The 20,394-nt window shown below is 38.8% G+C and overlaps 2 protein-coding genes across 3 annotated transcripts in view; both read left to right on the top strand.

Moving 5' to 3' along the window:
• Nucleotides 1-1,774: 1,774 nt before the first annotated feature.
• On the top strand, nt 1,775-12,443 carry LOC147172053 (transcription factor E2F3-like). 2 transcript variants are annotated; one of them, XM_086079563.1, is made up of 8 exons: nt 1,775-2,293; nt 3,999-4,119; nt 5,134-5,264; nt 5,458-5,546; nt 5,654-5,814; nt 6,463-6,575; nt 8,093-8,231; nt 9,386-12,443. In XM_086079563.1, the coding sequence occupies exons 1-8, from the start codon at nt 2,012-2,014 to the stop codon at nt 9,658-9,660; spliced, it is 1,311 nt and encodes a 436-aa protein (XP_085935689.1). In that variant the 5' UTR covers nt 1,775-2,011; the 3' UTR covers nt 9,661-12,443. The 2 variants fall into 2 exon arrangements, with proteins under 2 accessions (XP_085935689.1, XP_085935690.1); XM_086079564.1 differs by lacking the exon at nt 1,775-2,293 and adding an exon at nt 2,347-2,642.
• Nucleotides 12,444-13,645: 1,202 nt separating this feature from the next.
• The window catches only part of cdkal1 (CDK5 regulatory subunit associated protein 1-like 1), a 225,274-nt gene continuing 218,525 nt past the window's right edge, over nt 13,646-20,394 (top strand). The window contains exons 1-3 of the mRNA XM_086079570.1: nt 13,646-13,781; nt 14,799-14,959; nt 15,217-15,329. Of these exons, the coding sequence (XP_085935696.1) occupies nt 14,802-14,959; nt 15,217-15,329 (271 nt within the window). The 5' untranslated portion in view covers nt 13,646-13,781; nt 14,799-14,801. The remainder of the gene's footprint in view (nt 13,782-14,798; nt 14,960-15,216; nt 15,330-20,394) is intronic.

Below are 20,394 nucleotides of genomic sequence, written 5' to 3'. Positions count from 1 at the left end.
GAACCTTGGCGGTCTGATCCCCGGGCTACATAAGCTGCTTCACCTCTCTGTCAGGAAAAGAGCCTGAGCTGTTGTGTGTAAACTGAGATGGTGAGGAGTCCAGAATCAGCTACCATGAGAAGGTCATCTGTGATTTTGTTGAGGGCTGTTTCGATGCTATGGAGTGGGCGGAAACCGGACTGGAAATGTTCATACAGATGATTGGAAGATAAGTGGGAATGGAGTTGAGCGGCAACTGATTTTTCAAGGATTTGGGATATGAAGGGAAGGTTTGAGATAGGACGGTAGTTGTTGAAATTGTTTTTTTTTTTTCAAGATGGGAGTAACGGCAGCAGTTTTGAATGATTTTGGTACAGTTCCACTGGTGAGGGAGGAGTGAATGATGGCCGAAATAAGGGGGATAAAGGAGGGGAGGCTGTCTTTGACAAGTTGTGTGGGTTCAGTTGAGAGGTGGATGGCGTGTGGATGGGTGAAAGTCAGCTGAGAAGGTCGGTTGATGGCTCGAACCAAGGTTGTTATGAATGTCCTTAATTTTATCATGGAAAAATGACAAGATGGAGTTGCATAAGGCGGTTGTGCATAAGTGAGGAGGGAGGAAGTCCTGGATATGGGTGATATTGTTGAAAACAGCAAACATAGGACTTAGCATTTCCATTATTGTCAGTGATTATCTTGGAATATAGTTAGTGCTGCTGTTGGTAATGGAGTCCTTATAATGTGAGATGTGATTAGCATACATTTCTTTGTGAATGGTCAGTCCGTTTTTTCTGTAGAGGCGTTCCAGTTGTCGAGCTTTTGATTTCAGGAGACGGAGATCGGGGGTGAACCAAGGAGCAGAGAGCGAGAAAGAAACAGGCCGTTTTTTTTGTGTGGAGCGAGGGTGTTCAAGATGTTATGAAGTCCAGTATTGTAATGTGTGACCAGATCATCAGGGCTGGAGAAACTGTGTATGTTGGAAAGAGGGGAGGAGTCAATAATTGCAGTTGATCGTCAGTGTTGATATTCTTCATATTCCAAAATGAGATTATAAATGGAGTTTTGGTGATGGAGAGAGTGAGTTGAACGGTAAATGAGAGGATAAAGCAATCAGGGTGATCAATTATCAATCGATTATTTCATGCAACACTGACTTTGGATGGTGTGATAATGACTTCTTGGCCATGTTGAATGTGTATCAAGGTGTGGCCACCACCACCATATCTCTGCTCCTGATATATTCTATAGTGAACTCAAATATGTACTTGCTGTTTGTATAGAATGTGGGCCTTTTACACCTTTGGGTGAAAGTTAGAGTATACAAAAGCGTACCAAATGGAATGAACGTTCTCAATTGCAACTTCAATTAGGGGACATTTTATATTTTTAATTGTATCTGCTTTATGACAGTTTGTTTTAGGTCCTCCACCTTCGCACAATTTCAAATATAAAGAGCATCCCAATAACTCGTATAATTGTATTTATAAAAGCATATCGAGTTTAAGAGTGTTTATAATCACAAACTGCACTAGCATAATGTTTTGTAGTTGCCGGTGTCATCTAGCGTCCAAATTGGGGATTACTGCACGCGTGATAAGTGACGTCGGCTGTTTACAACTGCCAATGAGCACGTGTCACAGAGAATCCCACGATGTCATTGGGCAGAATCGCCCAAAATAGGGCGGAGACTGCTATCTGAACACCCAATAGCACACGGCATGTAAATTTCGTTTGAAATCTTCCCGGGAAATCTGAGTTTCGCGGGAGGGCTCTTGAGCGCGTAAACCGTATCCCTTCATTCATCAGGCCGTTTCCTGAAGCCATTTCTCGACGGGGGAAACGAGAGTTACGCTACTTTTTAATCCATTGCATCTGCCTAAATGCACGTACACGAGGACAAATACTTTTCGAAAGTCGATGATTCAGACTTTTATCTTTGCTTCGGTCTGATTATTTTTGTAACTATTGCGGTGGATTAGCAAGCAGAGCGGCTTGAAAGTGTCGAGACAAGAAAAGGGGGCTACCCGAGAACAAGATGAGAAGAGGGATCTCTTCGGCTCCGGACAAAGTGATTTTAGCGGGCGTTGGGGGCTCTCATCTCGATAATAATATCATTTTGACAGCGCTCTCGGATCGTTTAAACCCCACTCAAGGCAACGCTACTTATATCCAAATAATAACGACACCGCCGCCTTGCAACGTTACACAGACCTCAAATGTGTGTTTATCCGAGCCCCCGATAAACAATATTTACACAACTCCTCAACAAGCTACAGCAAATGGAACAGGACATCGACCCTCAGTAGGAAGACCGCCGGTAATCTTGCCAAAGAACACGTTTGAATGCATTTTATGTGCGATTAACACCCTGAAACATGACACAACGCTAGCCTGCTAAGGTTAGCCGAGCTTGTTGTTCTGGCAGCTAGCTGCTAGCCACTTAGCCGGTCCCACGACCCAGCTTTAGCCAGCCAGCTAACTAACTACCACTAGCTAAGTTGTCCAAGTTGGACCCCTGTTGGGTTCAGGCGAATCTAGAGAAGAGAACGACTGTTTTAAAATGGCTTAATGTTAACACGACGTTCACGGGTGTGCAAACTGCTCCTTATGCTAACTTCATGATGCTTTTGAGTTCGCCTCAGCCTTGCAGCCAGATGGAAACATTGGTAAGAGATGAGCAACGTTAGCGGTGGCCTAGTGGCTGCTTCTCTTAGTCTTTAAATTTGGGGGGTTGGGGGAGAAATCGGGCAATTTTGTTCCACGCCTGTACACTTTTACCCTTTTGGTTTTTGTCCGTATATTTGTACTTAATGTTGTCGTTCTTGACAGCACTTTGGCTTCACCTCAATTTTGTTACCAGTCGACAGCGTCATATCGTCGATTAAGATGCAAGTTGGATTGAAGCATGAAAATGAGTTAGCTGTCACGGCTAGTAGCAATGTTGACGAGGCGGAGAGAAATTCTTCGTTTTCCAAGGCGATTTAACAAGTTCGAACAAGTGTATATTTTCCGACTCCACTGAATAAAGTGCAACGTGATGATGCCTTTCATAGTGAAACTCGAGTTTGTTGCCCCTTCGTGCTACTTTGCACATTTCCTGTACTTCCAGCCTGTATAAACCACACGAATAAAGTGTAAGCTTTATTCGGGTGTTGGTTATTGTAACTGTTTGTGTTCTAAACTGTTAATTTCGCGAGCTAAACTCGTGTATGTGAGGCCAGAGCCATGAGCAGATGGGGTGAGGGGAGCTACTTGCTGGTATAAAATGGCTGACATTTAGACTGTCAACAGGGGACGTAGTACTCACTGACTAGTCTGAATATAAATTCGCAAGATGTGTTGAGGTGTGATTAAAATGGATGTTTCCTGTATGAGACTTTTTAAGATGGGATGCAGCTTTGGAATACTGGTGTTACTGCATTGCCCTCCAAAACACACAAGTGGAGCTATTGTAGGAAGAAAAGTTTGGGGGGCTCCATGGAAAGTCACTAGGCCTTGAAATGGTGATAAACATAACAGCAATGATGGTTTGCAAAGTTCGAGGATATATTTTGGTTATATGCATTTGACAGTTAAAAGAAAAATCTGACTACCGTTAGATACTTAGTTTTTCGTGTGAGGGAAATTTGACCAGACAAAGAAGTGAGCTTAGTGAAGTAATGATGCTTTCAAGCTGAGATGATACTACTAGAAAAGATTCAAGGCTTCAAGTAATTGTAGTATGGTTAACATGGAATTGTCTAAAAATTGACAATGGGACATGAAATCAGACAAGCATTTGTAAGGGCACTCAGTCCAACAGTACATGTTAATGTTTGAATTATTACACACAGAGCTTCAGTAGTACTCACTTGAATTGTCTTTACTGAAATGAGAATCACATTGTCACACATATTAGCACACTACTCATAGACAGCCATTGCCTCATTTCTCATTTTAGAACACCCCCCACCTCATTGGAATAATTCCACATTTCCAAATCACATCCTCTGACAATTTTCTATTTCACATTCTCCCTGTAGGCCAAAAGGCGGCTAGCTCTCGACGATTCAGACCACCAGTACCAGTCGGAACCATCAAGGACCCCAAGAGGCAGAGGAAGCGCTGCATTAGTGAATGGAGCATATTTAAAAACACCAAAAAGTAAGACCTTTTTGTACAAAAAAAATGCAGAATTAAATTTGAGCCTTAGTTGTTCAGGTTTGACACTTTAAGACTAGCTTAGACTAAAACCAAATTTGATCTGCTGTTTTCTTCCAGTAATCTTTATGGATGATGCCATGTTCCTTTACAAAATATATTTCTCTGTTCGTTCGCTAGGCGCCAAACTTTTTTTAGATTTTTATTTTTGGGTTGTCAAGTTTGGCGAGTAAAGAGCAAGACTGTGGTGATGTGGCCTGCGGCCCCAAAAAAAAACACTTTCTTAGTGCACAGACAATGGCATTATATAAAATACTACTATTAACATTTTATTTTTTACTCTCCCCGTCGGAGATCTTTGTTTGCAGAACAATTGGTCTTTTTTGTTGTTGTTTTTTGACAGGTAGTGTCCAGTAGAGATTTGATTTACTCTTGTAGTTTCTCACTAAGGTGATCTGGTGACAGATATTGAGGATTATCCTGTTCTAATATAAATGTTAAAGATGTATGTTTAGAAGATGCCCGTTGGGGTACATTTTCATATCTTTATTGAGGCAAGGTATCCATTTTTCATTTGACAAATCTCATGGCACGCCACCAAAGGAAACTGTCACTAAAATATGAATGCTGAAATAATGATGCTCGGGTCTAAAATTAGACACAAATTAATTTAATCTGTGTGAAATCTGGGCCAGTTTAATTGAGCACAAAACTGATGTACTCGCAGGAATTTATGACTTATGTTGTATGAATGGCAACTGTTGTGTAATTGTTTAATGTTCATGTTTACTATGGTTAATTACAGACTTTATTATCAACTGAGTATCCCTTTTATGCTATTGTTTTCCCCCCTCTTTGTAATAGGTCCCGTGTTTGTTGCTATTGAGAATTAAATTGCACTCAAGTCAAATATAAACATATTTCATCTTTATTGACTACCGGCTTGTCACTTTAACATTTTTAGTGTCTGTATAATAAAGTATGCGTTTAATACGTTGTGTTCCTCTTTGGTTGTAGCGCCCAAGTCTCCACCAGAGAGGACGCGGTACGACACATCCTTGGGCCTCCTGACGAAGAAGTTTGTGGACCTGCTCGCTCAGTCTGTTGATGGAGTTTTGGACCTTAACCTTGCTGCAGAAACTTTGCAGGTAATTTGCGCCTCATACCGAGGCGCTGCGGATTGAAGGTATGGTAGATTCTCTACTGGCCGTAGAATTAAGAAAATGTTAACGCATTATAAACGATTATTAAATATGTATTTTGCAATTGATCTTTGCTGGTGCATGTTTTTGAAATGTTGGTGTCTTCCAAGCATTCAAATGATGTTCCTTCTGATTTTAGGTGCAGAAAAGAAGGCTGTATGACATTACGAATGTACTAGAGGGCATTCACCTAATCAAGAAGAAATCAAAGAACAACATTCAATGGATGTAAGTTGGCACGCCGCCTCTTTATAATTCTGTTCATTTTCCCCTCTCGTATATTCGACACCACGACTGCAGCAGAAACGCGTTGCTTGACCCTTCTGCAATCACAGGGGTTGTAGTCTGTTGGAGGTTGAGGGGTCACTGAACCAGAGACAAAGACTGACAGCAGAAGTGTCTGCGCTGGCAGAAGAAGAGCAGAAACTTGAGCAGCTCATCCAGAGATGCAGCCTGGACGCGAAGCACATGAGCGAGTCACCGAGCAATGAGAAATATCCTTTTTTTTTTTCCCTGAGAGTTGGTGCTGTGATCTTAAAAAGTCCGGTCATCACCAACGAAGTGTTTTCTCTCTGCGCAAACATTGCCACAAGAAACAGCACTCAAAGAGGAAGTCAAGTAAAAAATAAAAAAACATCTTTGCAGTAATGTGCTCAACATGCCATCCTTGAATGGCTGAAAATGGATGGATTTGTTACCTTTTTCTTATTCTCCAAATGCAATATTAATCAGAATACTGTGTTTAGACTAGTGGGGGCACAAAAACGTTTTTGGCTTGTCTTTCGCTTTGGGAATTGTTAAAAATAGTTAATGTATCAATTTTTGCTAAATTACTAGCTGCAATTTTCCGCTATCTGGTGCGTCGCATTGTTTTTAGGTGTGGACTGCGGGTCTGCACTTGCAGTATGAAGGCCTGTTGCCAGAGCACGTGCATGTTACCATGTGCATACTCATCAAACGGTGTGGTTTGGCCTTGTCTCGATAGAATAATGGAGGCATCCTCTTTTTGTACATTCCGCTGTGATTTTTTTTTTCCCACGATGGCTGGCGCAAAACAAATTTAACTAGCATGTCAGTTTCAACATAACAATTGTCCAAGTTATAGTGTAAAATGTTGACATTTTCTTTGACCAGTTGACTACATTTGCATATGTCACATATGAAGACATCAAGCATCTGGGAACCCTTCATGATCAGACTGTTATTGTTGTCAAAGCGCCCACGGACACCAAGCTCGAAGTACCAGATCCTGATGAGGTACGTGTTCAGATGGTATGCGGATACCATTATTGCCTTGGTAAATCTTGTCGGTATGCCCAACTGGATATTTATAAATTGTGAACCCTTTTGTTGTGGGTGTCCTGCTAGAACCGCCACTGACTCTTTATATTCATGATATTAGAATCGGAGTTTCAAAGATTTAATAAATTGTAGGGGTGTGAATTGTGTAGTACCCGGCGATTCGATCCGTATCACGATTCATAGGTCCCAATTCGATTAATCCCGATACAAATCTATAAATTGATTATTGCAATTTTTTTTTTTTAAACTTAAATTTGGGAAATACTAATCAGTAAACTTGTACATGTACACTGTAAGATTTGTATGAACATTTATTTATTTATCTGAAACTTCGGGCTTATAACTGAGCCACTGCATTTAACAAACCAGTTGTCTGTCTGTTTCATGTTTGAACAGCACTGAAATAAAATATTAAGGCTTAATGTTCCATTAATATAACATTCTTCCATGCTTAAAGTGTGAACCCTAACCCTAAGTAAGACGTCTTGTTGAAAATTTCCATCAAAATTGTTTAAATATAGATTCGGCCAATCGATTCGAGAATTGTGCTCTGTAATATCGCGATATATTGCCAAATTGATTTTTTTTAACACCCCTAATAAATTTGGTCTTTATACTGTATTATTTAAGTATTTTAAGAAAATGCTACTTCTGTGTAGAGCTTCTTTTTTTTTTTTTTTTTGTATATATACATTTATAAAATAAATATTCAACATTTGACACTATTTTCTGGCCTTAATATTTTGTTCAAGCCCTTCCTTATGGGAAGATTTAACCTGAAGTGCAAAAAAGAAGTGTGCAGTAAAAAGATAATAAAAGCAAGAACTATTGATTTAATCATATTTATGAAATTTGCATCAGTGAACTTCGGGTAACCTTGTAGCCCCAGGCCACCATTTATTGTAGACCCCTGGTAAGGATTTTCATAGATAACGCTTGCTACAGCACACACTGGATGAGCTGTACTAGAAATGATTTGACCTGAAATATAAAGTTTGTAATTTCACAGAGAATTTTTATTTTTATTTTGTCAGGCTTTTTACGACTGATCAACAGGGTTCGTGCGGATCCTTAAAAAAAATCTTAAAGAGCATTGAATCCGCAAATCTAAAAATAATTTGCATTAAAGTGTTTTATATCCATTTTTCAAAAGCCTTATGCTAACACAAGTGTATATATATATATTCATACTCAGCACATTGGGAAGTTAGTCATTAAATTTGATTTCAAATTAAATTCAAAAGTCTTGAATGTAGTAAGTTGTAAGCTTTAAGAACATTGGATCAAAGTAAAACTTTTTTTTAGTGAGAGCAGGTTACATAGTGAACGTTGGAGTCTTGGGCAATAGGTAGATAACTGTTTTACAACGTTTTACAATGTTAGTGTTCCTTCTTTAAATCAGCCGCATTACTGACTAAAAATCCATCTCAGCTCTTTTCGTTGCATTTTAAATGGAGTCTTTCTTTCCCCAGAGTTTATCCATCCACTTGACCAGCACCAGAGGTCCTATTGAGGTTCTGTTGTGTCCAGACGAGAATGACCACAGTAGTCCGGTGAAAAATGGCGGCATGGACATCAACGGGAACTCGCCGTTCCTCAAAGTCCTTCAAGGTCTGCTAAATTCCCCTCAAAAATAAAAGCCTGCGTGTTTGCAAAATGAGAACGAGCACACTTACTATCCACTTTTTGGGGATCTTAGTAAATTAGGCGCTTACACTCTTAGTGTGTTTTCAGGCTTGTGCGTCATAGAAAGAAGAACAAAAAAAAACACAATTCACTGGTCAACTATGCGTTTGTAGTTTTGTGGAGTTACAGTAATAATGTTTCTTCTTCTCGTTCAAAGTAGTCATGAACTGGTCACCTATTGTTAAACCTATTTAACTCATTCACTGCCATTGATGGCTGTAGACGTCAAAAATTCATTTGAACTATTTCTATTCGTTTTTTTAAAAAAAACACACTTTTCCTAAAGACTATGAAAACCTAGGAAAAAAAATATTGTAAATTTAGAACCGTCATGAAATTTGTGATTTAATCGTTAGTTAACTAGTGAAGTCATGTGATTAATTATAATTAAAAAAAAAATAAAGTACTCGCCTGACTGGCCTAATTTAAAAAATAAATAAATAAATACAATAAACAAGGGGCGTTTAATCGTAATTAATCGCATGATAATTTTATATCTGTTATTAATGTACAATAAAAAAAAAATATAGGTTTTCATAAAAAATCGAAAGAAAAATTGTTAAACAAATAGAACTAGTTCACATGAATTTTTTACGTCTATAGTCGTCAATGGCAATGAAAGAGTTAAAGTAGTTGTCATTAGTAAAGCATGACGACCACTTGCCAAATCTACAGAACCAATATAAGATCAGTACTAAATATTCTGCCGCCTCCCTTTGTAGTGCTGTGAGAATGCTGTATTTATCTAACCAATAGGCAGTATCGGCCACCCTTGTGTGACAGTTTTACAATCCTGAGCTAGGAATTAGAATTAGAAGAACATAAAATTGCCATTAATTTCATGTAGCTTTAAGGAAAAATGCTATATTGGTATATGGACTTATTATATTGGTATCGGTCTGGGGAGGAAAAAAAAGTGGTTTCAAACATCCTCAGTCGTAACAGAGTAATGGTAAAATACCTTACCGTTTAGTATATGAACAGCCTTCTGGAGTATAACTTTTGTGCAAGTAGGCTAGCATTTGTATTTAGCTTCAATCAAACTGATTCTAAATGAATGACTTTCTTATCTGCTACAGATCCCACCGTCCCGACCACATCCGATGGCCCCCCCATCACTGTGTCCGTCACGACCCTCTCACCCATCTCGTCCCCGTACACCAGTCTTCTCCAGCAAACAGAAGACCAGATGCCCTCATCGCTGGGGCCCTTCTTGAACCTGGGGCCCCCTCTCCTGGAGCAAGACGACTACCTTTTAGGATTGGGAGACGACCAGGGAATCAGTGACCTGTTTGACTCCTGTGACTTTGATAGGATGCCCTCACTTGGCCTGGACGACCTCCTGTGCAGCTAGCGCTCGCCGATCCACATCCTGATCAGGTGCATTGGAGTGAGCTGAAAACATAGTGAGCTGAGCTTGGAGGTCTATGGCTTTGTAGTTAGTACAAGCCAATCCTAAATACAAGGAAGTGCAACAAAAAGGGCTCTTTTTTTTTTCTTCTTCCTTCCAGTCCCCAGGCAGACAAAATGTCATGTTTATTCATGGTGTCCCAAAAAGTGATTCAGGTGAAGATGTCCCATCTCAGACTCTGGGAGGACTCCAGTGAAGCTTAAGGGAGATACTAGGTACTTAAAACGCTTTAAGAGAAATATACGCCTTTGTAAATGATTGCAGTCAGTGTAGAAAACACCACTTGGCTTATGAAGGGAAGCTGGGAAGAGTTTTATGAATGAATGCTTGTTATGACGATTCCCTTAAACCACTTGAAGATTTTATGTCAATTTGGATATTTACCGCGACTGAACTGTTGGAAGTCGTCATTTCTAAATATCAAATTTAATCTTATGTCAGCCTTTACAGCTGTGGCGCTTTTATTCTGGTAGAAAAATCTGGAACTTTATGAAACTTGAATTTATCTGAAGTGATTACTTAAAAATGTAAGATCCATACGTACACGGCGACCTTTGGCTTTGTGTTCCTGTCAGAGTAGCATCACACTGCTCTGGCAGGGACACAAAGTGACCACTGACCAACACCACGTCACATGACCCACCTGGTGTTTTCTGCAAAGCTGTATAAGATGTCTAGGTGAGTAGTATATTTAGGTTGTGATTGCTTTTAATGGATTTTAAAACGGTTAGAATTAACTAGTGTCATAAAAAGACAAGCAACCACCATTAATTTAACTATTTCTCACCCTTTATCTAGATATGTAAAATTCAATGACATCCCTTATCAAATGCCACTGTTTTTGCTCCCAGTGGCTCATTATATTTGATGGCACATCTGATGGTAAAACACAGTTGTCCTGTCTGAATCTGAAGCTCGGGAAACCTGCGGCTGCAGGTCATATTGCTGCTGTTAGTATTCCCTTTTCCCCCCAACCCGCTAGTATGTTTGTGCAATTGTCTGTTTACGTCAGAAGAGATGAGTGAGCCTGCCATGGATAAACGGTTTTCTAAAAATGGTCCGTGCACAAGGTACCATGGGCTACCTCTCACTAAATGTTTGACAATACAGAAGTAGATGTCACCATAGCGTGTTTTGTCATTGAGGTTACCTTGGTATTAGAAGTAAAGCTCTCTTATACCTGTCTCACTTGTGTCCTGTCTTATAAATAGAGTACTTTGATTGGTAAGGACACATTTATTGCAAGAGTCAGTTATTTTGTGCTGAGCGTGTGTATGTGTGCGTGTTATTTTTTTTTTTTTTTTTTAATTAAGGTCATTTATTCACCCCAAATTGTGTGTTCATTGCCTCGCTCTCCCTCACTGTGATCTCTCAAAATGGCCATTACAAGACATGACTGTCTCCACGGGACTGGGATCAGTGACTTCTGTCCACTGCTCAAGTGTCGACCTTTGCTTCTGTGACACTGTGTGTCAGTTTTTAACTTTTTGGTCTTTTCTTTTTTTGTTAGTTTTATTTTATTTTTGTTATTTTTATTTTTTTTTTGGTTGTGCCATCAGTTACCTGTTATCCCCCCACCTCGCAAAAAAAAAGAAGGAAAAACTGTTGTCACTGTCTTTAGTGCTTATGAAAACAGCATTATACCTTTCCCACATTTAGCTCTCAGATGTTTGTGGGAAAATATGGTGGAGTATTACGGCCAAACTGATTTTTTTTTTTTAATGCTATGAGAATAAAGTCACAGAATTAAAAAAATAAAAGTTTGACAAAATTAAAGCTGTAGTACTTGTATTTCAATGGGGAAAAACGTTTTGTAAGACTGATTTGTTCGTAAGCAAGTTATTTTCTGTAACTGGGGGAAACTTGTTTGTTACAATGAAAACAATGAAAACTGAAATGGCCTCTGTTGTTGGGTTTATTCTATCAAGTTGAAGTATTTTTCATAAATATTTCACGTGTGAGTATGGCCTGATTAATGTATGGCAGAACGAGACTGTGTTGGTTGCATTTGTGAACACTGTTCAGTTCACTTGTTATTCAATTCACTTGTTAATATTACAAGGTTTATTCTTGTAACAAACTTATTTTTTGTTATGTCTTTATTCTTGTAAATGTATGAATTCTGACTTTACTCTTGTAAAATTACAACATATTACTGTATTCAGTTTTTTTGTCTGACCGGACCCGCCCCCACTCCCCTTTTCCAGGATGGCCTTAATACTCCTTTGTATACAAGCCAACTTTTCTGAAGCTGGTCAAAATGATGTATCTGCTTTTATGTGGTTGAGACCTGGTTTTCGGAAAGATTGTGCCTTTCCATGTATTTCTAAAGGAATGTTGATATTTTTGTTATGCACAGTCTAAGCGTGGCTTACACAAGGTGAAAAGTTTCATGGCTGTTGCAAATGGTATTTGTTTCTAATGAAAATAGTAGTCCAAATAACAGCAACACTTTAAACAGCACTCTTCTGGGTTATCCGAAATTCACAAATTCAAACCGAATGATTTGGCTTATGGCCAAAAACAAAATATTTTGTATGACAAAAAAATTAAAATACTGCCTGAATCTTCTAGTTACTAGGGGGAAAAAATTAAGAATACTATATTTTGCTTTTTCCAGTTTGGTTGAACAGTTCTTGGTGTGATGTCTGTTAGTGTTTTGCTTTTGGTGTGTGTTCATGAGTTGTTCCTTTAACATCTGTTAAATGAGGAATTGTGGTTGTATATGTTGGGGGGGAGGGTGAAATGGGATTTTTCTTTTGTACTGTCAGATTTTGTAATTGAACATTTGAATAAAGGAAATAACTGAGCAAGAATTGTCCCGTTATGGTTGTGTCTATGGGGTTTCACATTTGGTGCATAAAAATGACGAGTGATCCATAGATTGGCACATTGGCAGAAATATTAAAATGCATATAATATAAAGGGAAACTTTCCACCAAAATCTATCAACTAACACATAACTGGCTTCATGTGTCCCGTCTTTGCCTCATCCCTTGCATACTACCTCCAATGTTCCTGTTTCATAACACTGCATTGTGTAGGGGTGGGCAAAGTATGGGCCTGCTCAGTTCCTAAATCTGACCGGCCCCGGAAATTGGACTCGATGTTCGGGAAATTTCCGATCGCCGCCACGCCCCTGCCATTAACGATAATAAACCGCTAGATCACGTTGAAAATTGCATTGTTAATATTAAAGACTTGGCCCTTTCCTGGTTTAGATTGTATCTCTCAGAGAGGACAGTGGACACATTGTGCACTTCATAACAATGTGACCTTTGACCCTGGTTATATTTTCTATTTGCCAAGTTCCACCGCAGGGTTTGGTACTCGGCCCTCTACTGTTCACTTTCTACATACTGCAACTTTTAAATTTCATATGTAGTCATGACATTCACTGTTATGTTGATGATACTCATCTATACGTTTAAAATGAACTAACCCACACAATTGCTATGAGAAACCAAAGTTCATGCAATTCGTTAAATCAGTTGAAATGTTCTGATATTCCCATTCCCCATGCCTGCAGTGAGTACAAATTAATGCTACTGCAAGACTGCCATTCATATTACTTCTTTCCTGGCCTCCTTGAGATGAGATTTTAAGGTTTTGCTTCGTATTCATAAAATATTACATGCTTAGTGCCTTCCTATTTTGCTGACTTTGTGGCACCTTATGTTTAAATAAATTAACAAACATTCATACAAAAGGACGACTGAATTTAGTATTTTAAAGTAACCTACCATGCATGTCTTTGGAATGTGACAAAGATGGACTACTGGTTAGAAAACACAGGGATTAATTCATTAATAACTACTACTACTACTACTACTATAAAAATAGTAGTTATTACTAGTGTTATTATCATGAAAACAATGTCTCGTTCTTGCTAAATGAAATTTGTCCCTCTCCTCGCCCCGTACCGTACTGTCAGAAAAACATGGCGGACAGGGAGTCTTAACGCGTTTGTTTTGGTGCTTCAAATGGTTTACTTTCACGTCGTCCTGACTTTTTTGGCTTGTGAATTGGACTCGAAGTGATCAAATAGCCACATTTCAATTGAGGTAAGAGTAAAATGTTGCAGTACATTACGAACATCTGGCCAAACTAAGTGTTACGTGTGCCACAGACATTAAATCGAGCTAACAGTTAGCAAGGTCCAACTAAACATGTGGATGAGTAATGAACAAGTACCTTTCTATGCTACAGTAAGACGATATACCTCTCTTCGAGTACCGCTGCTCCGTAGCAGGTGCACGCATTCGTGAAGGCAAAGCAAGTGAGCCAAGTTCGGATGTCTTGATCTACGGTTGTTAGGCGCTTCGTGCTTTCATTGTTCATAAACGTAAAACAAGAGAAACAAATAACAAAAACACTTAGTGACTTATAAAGCCGAGACAGCCAATAACCAGATATTAGATGGTGGGTTTGGCTTATATTTATAGATTTTTGAAATATAATATTAACACAAGGCATGCCCCGCCTTTGCGATTGCCATAAACAAAGTAAGAATTCCCAGAATCGGTCTATCACCGTTCAGTGTTTATGTTTACTAAGTAGCTTACAGTATGGTGGGGTAGGAATTAAGACAGGATTTATTTTGGTGCTCTAAATATTGCCCCACCACCCACCGTCTCGGACGATTTCTCATTTAAAATAGCCAAAGAGAAGTAATTCAATATCCACACTGCAACTGGGTTACGAGTAATAACAGTAATACTGTATATGTCACATGGGGACTACCTGTAAAGTGCAAACCTACATTGAGCTAATAGCTAGCAATGTCCACCCCCACCCCCACCCCCAGACCCCTCAAAGAACACCTAAAAATTATTCAACAAATCAAATCTAATCGTAAATTGCATTTATTTAAAAATAAATACAAACTTAGAATTATACTCATCATTTGCAATCAACGAACAGTCAATAAAAATAATTACTGTTGTTCCGATACCTATACTGGTATCGGCAGAGGCCCCGATACGGCATTAAAACGGTGGTATTGGTGAGTACTAACAAGTATATAAATAAAATAATATTTAGTCCTAATTTTTGCTGACAAAGCAATGGTCTTATTTCAGATCATGCCTTCGGCCTGCGATTCTCTGATTGATGACATTGAGGATATGGTGTCCTCAAGCGACCCCACTCCTCATGAGAGGCAGTCTGCTAGGAGGAGTATCATACCCAGGTCCAGGAAAAGAACAGACATGTTGAACAGTGAGGAGCTCCAAGCTGACAGGTATATTAAATACTTGGATTTATAGTCATTGATATGGTATTTTTTCTTCTTCTAATTTTGTAGTGCATCTACACTTTGTAGACAGTATTGACATCTAAATGTCACATTCAATATTGGATGTTAACTGTGAACTCTTTATGTTAGAGACATTTTTTTTCATATATATGTTACTGCTTAAGATTTGATTTTTAATACGTTATACAAATGTCTTAATTCTTAGCCTTTCCACTAACGATCTTCTAAAAATGTCTTTTCAGTCTGATTCCTGGCACTCAAAAAATCTGGATGAAAACGTGGGGGTGCAGTCACAACAACTCGGATGGAGAGTACATGGCTGGACAGCTTGCTGCAAGTGGATACAAAATGACGAGTAAGAAACTGTTTCTGTGGTCTGGATTGTGTTTTACATTTATGGGAAACCTGCTCAACATGTAATAGAAATTATGGAGGAACAAAAAAATTCCACCCCCCTTTAAAATTTTACAGGAACCATTCTATGTACAGGTGATAAAGCTTGTCAAGGCAACAGTTCGATCCTGGAACTTGTAAATTTCCATTAATTTTTCCCAGGAGAAAAAAAATAATCGTCAACTTGGGAAGTTGCCCAAAACTCCCTTATGTTAGATTTGAGAGGTTTCTCTGTATATTCTTGCAATATAAGTTTGATCACAATACACCCCCCCCCCAAAAAAAAACAACAACAACAACAACACAATTTTCATTTGTACTCATGAATTAATGAATTGCACTCTCCTAATTTGCTGGTATCCATTCTCAAGAATTGAACTATTATCTGCATTGTAATCTGATCGATGGGAATTTCTCTTGTCAGACATACATTTGATTGTGTAAAGCGAACTTATGTACCTAGATACAACATGGCCCTTTTGAGCTGCATATTTATGACGATGCTAAACTAGGTCGTAAGTTGTCACCATATTTTAGAAATGCGGATAGCACACACTGCCAATGGCTTTGACAAAAAAGTAAACCTCATGAAAATCGGATAGGAAATGAGTAAGTTACTTATGACTTAATTTCAATGTCATTTGCTGAGAACATTGACCTGCCCAACATGTCCGCCACATAGGCACATACCTCCGCTAAATGGCCGCCAAATAGGAACGTCTTCAGCCAGCTGCTACAGTGCTAGCGTATCTAATATTCTGTCATGTCTATGATCAACACGAAGAGGGAAAAAGTCAAGAAATTATGACACAAACTAATAGTGGAGATTTAAAAAAAGAAGTAATTTTCAACAAATATTGGAAGGTAAAGTAGAATTCAGTTGGATGGGTAGAATCCTGAGTTGTACCTGATTTGGCCTCTGAATGACTGTAATTATGTTATGAAACACAAGGGGGCAGTGTTGCTCTGTTGGCCAACCATGTTGCTAAAAAGGAATTCTTCCTCATAACACTCTGATGTGCTGTCCGTGTCCTCCACGTTTTCCAAACAGATGTGTTATGTAGAGCACAGCTTGAAGGTGTAGTTCCTTGGTACTGATCTGTATGAATGACCGCTGAAACAGATTAACCTTATGCAAAATGTAACTGTGACATTGTTGTGTCTGTTGAGCATTTAGGACATGAAGGGAAAGGTCACATTACCTACAATTAGCAGTCAAAACAGGTTCTGTGTGCTAATGTCAATGACTTTGTGGAAAAAAGATGTCATGTACAGTCATTTTTTTGGTTTCTTTACCTGTAGTGTTTTTCTTGACGATTTAAATGCTTATTGTTAGTTGTTGTTTTAAAATCCTTAAGCCAGTTGACAGGTGTAAAGTAGCAGATTGTACTTGCATCTGTTTTGCAAGGGGGGGGGGGGGGGCAGACATGGAACTGGGTTAGCTGAGGGGCTTGTTGCAAGCTGTTACAAATGCATGTCCCGTGTACTCAATCACATATACTTCTTTCACTGAGTACCTAATAGAAATGTTGAAAAAGGAACAAAAAGAGAGTCATTATTGATTTTCAATATAAAAAAACTGCCGTTTGTTAAAGAGGAAATACACTGACCTGAATTTTGACAAACTGCAAAAGTCTCTTGTTAAAAATGCCTCAATGTAACAATTCTTATAGCCGTCTTATCACATAAGTTTTCAAAGTGTTAGGTGCCTCAGAGGTGAGTAAAAGTAGTTTCCGAAAAATAACGAAAATGTATATTTTAAACCTGCAACGCTAATTTAAATTACGTGTAAGGAAATACGTGAAAAATAGCACTTTTTAAGAAACTTTATTGAGCCACTGAACAAAAATGCCACAAAGTATATACACTATACAAAAATAATGATAATCTTGTTTCAATTTACTCACAGTATCTATTTAATGTGAAACCAAGGGCGGTTTAGGTGAACACAAAGCTTTTATTCTGATGGAAATAGCGCTAGGCGGACCCACAGCTTCATTGTAACTTCTGCTATTTCATTTTTCTGCCTGTCACCATTTGCTGCTGGCATAGATAGATAAACCAAATATACATTATTTGTAGTAAATAAATCACTTTCGGGCCAATTAGGTGAAATTGGATCATTTTTATTTTTTATTTTCTTATTTAATTATTTATTTTTTTAAAGAGCTCAGTATTGTTCATTCGGTAATGTCATCATCATTGCTTTTTTCTTTTCTTTTTTTTTTGTATGTGGGTGAGTATGTGTATGCGTGTGTGCGTGCATGCATGCATGCGTGCGTGCGAGTGTGTGTGTATTTGTTAGTTCACCAAAAACCTATTTAAAAAATCCCATACCGTTCACCTAAACCGAACACTGCCGTCAGGAGACCCGAGGAAGGACCAAAGAAAACAAAGGAAAGTGAAATCCAGCACCGACCAGACACCACCCACCGGGCCACCAACCAGAGTTTGGATCATTTCTAATGACACACGTGATGATGTTTCACGGAACAGTATAAAAAACACTTCAAGGCCATAATTATAAAACATCCATCCATCCATCTTCTTAACCGCTTAGTCAATGAAATTAATATTTGGAATGTTGTCCAACCCTCAACATATACCACCACAAGTACAAAGACTATAACACAAGAGCTGATGGGCTCAAGTTTAATGGCAAATTGTCCAGTCGTACATTAATGAATCAATAGTATGACCTTCAGAGCTCTGGATTCACTTTTGATGTGTTCGAGCTTTTGAATGTCGACCAAGGCCGTATTGTAGGAATTTTTTAATTGCCTTACCGTCTAGGTACTTTGAATCAGTAATGAAATAAAAGCACCATTTTTCAGAAAGTAGGTGCAGAGTTGTTTTCTATATTCTCGCTCACGTTCCTGTGCGGGAAATATCCGCCTTTTTCACAATCTGATTACTGTACATTGCTTCTGTAGCTGTTTGAAGGTCCATTGCAAATAAAGGTGCAATTCAAGACAGTATAATGCAATAGTCTCTTGGTAATAAGATCAAATGTTGCTTTTATGGATAGTATTTTCTTTTTGCTCAGTTTCTGTAACACCACATCTTTCCCGGTTCTTCTTATTGTGTGTTTGTATATTGTGTTTCACAAGGACAACCTACTTTCTGATAGGGACATTTTGCTCAAAAGATATGAGATCACAATGAGTTTAGGATGGCACTAGTGCAACAAAGGCACACTTATTCTACTGCAGAACTTAATATTTTTCATCTGTTTTATGTTTATGGCCTAGAAGTATTTTTCATACTTTTTAAATGCTGATTTAGGAGATTGGGAATCCCTAGCAGTGTGCCGTGAGAGAATTATCTGATTTCATTAATTGGGCTGAAGTGACAGGCACAATAATAAAATGATTTGTCACTGGATTAATTAATCTGCGAGTCCACCTTTTGTGCCATTTTAGAAACTAGCAGTTTTAAAACTCATTCACTGTTATTGACAGTTGCACTGTATAAGTCAAAGATCCTCGTTAACTAGGAGAGCTGGCAGTAAATTGGTTTTAAAGAACATAACAGGTTTGTGACGTTATGTATCATATGACTTATGCCATAACTTGAAGGGCGACAACAATTTGACCGCCTTCTGACAAAGATTGGCGTAATATAATTATATGAACAGCTTCAGTCTTATCATGCCATTGTTGGTTCTCTGTCATGCGCCTTCTTGGTTGGTATTCTTTTATGCAGTTAAGTAGTTTGAGGCTTCAGCAAGCATTGGGGAATATTATTTCTCTCCATTGTCTACCAGTTTCTGCCATGTCTGCAGGGTAGTGATTAAGGGGTAGCAGCACTCTGGTAAAGCTGAAGGATTAGTTTGATTCCCGTTTCGTTCTCCTCTACAGTCTTCTGTCTTTTCCTCTTTGTTAGTGCCTCTTTTTCTCTTACCTCATAGTTAGAGAGGCCCCGCCCCTTGCTTTCAGAGTGAGGATTGTTCGTTAAGATTGTCGAAAGGAGAAATAGTCTGTCATGGACAAAATTGACAATGATTATAGTGAGGTTTATGTGCTGTTGTGAGTGGTGTATGGAAAGGGATGACATTTCTGCAAGTGTATGTGGGAGTGGAATAGCGTAGAATATCAATGACAGAGGGATGTAGTGTGTCTTATTGAACACAGGTACTTGATTGATAATTTTTGTGTGTTGTGTGTTTTCACAAGACAAAACAGCCGACGTCAGACGTTCATCAGATCGATGCCGCATCGTGAAATCAACAATTTTAGACAAAGACCAAGCTATAAAAACATGACATCACCTCCTCTCCCTCACTCACATGCTCCCCTGTCTGTCTTTCTGCGTACTCCCCCCTCCCCTATCTCTTTCATTCTTTCTCCAAGTATGACATCACCTGGTGTGAAGCGTAGTAGCAGTTGTTGTGGCGGCCTCTAGATGGCAGCCTGAACCCGGGAGAAATGGAAAGACATGATGAGGTCATGCATCTGAGAATCATTCTTTGTCAATAACTTTTTCCTTTCTCATTCACTATTTTCATTTCGTCCCCCTCAATGTGGGTTAAATCAAACAGCTTATGTTTGTATAATGGAACGGCAAAGGATAATTTTAGCTATAAGCTAATAGCTGAGATGATCAATAATCATGCTAGTGAATTTCAATAAAACTAAATGAATTATAACACAATTCAAATCAAAGACTCTCCTTTGTCTCACTTGTTTCAACAAAATGGCAGATCTTTAGAAGGCTGCTTTGCTTTCATTGCGCTTACACCTGCTCAACTGTCTGCACTTGTGAATGCTGGACCACATGCTTAATGTCCTCCACTGTATGACCACAGAGGGCACTGTTAGCCTGCAATAGCACACTGGCAGTAAATGAGCTAGTTGAGGGGCTGTAGCAATGTGCCAGAAATTGACTTCATAGAAAGGCACATGCATAAATGCAAGTGCTCTCCCTCTCGCTGTCCCTGTCGCTGTCCCTGTCGCTGCCAGCCGTCCTCACACAAAACACTTCAGTTATGAGTTTTACATAGCGGTTAGGCAAAATGACTCCCTTGT

This window comes from Leptonotus elevatus, chromosome 6 (genome assembly GCF_054856555.1).
Source record: "Leptonotus elevatus isolate MCC_2025b chromosome 6, RoL_Lele_1.0, whole genome shotgun sequence".
NCBI classification, from domain to species: domain Eukaryota; kingdom Metazoa; phylum Chordata; class Actinopteri; order Syngnathiformes; family Syngnathidae; genus Leptonotus; species Leptonotus elevatus.
Note: the sequence above shows the minus strand (reverse complement) of the source record. Positions and strands in the feature narration are given on the sequence as shown.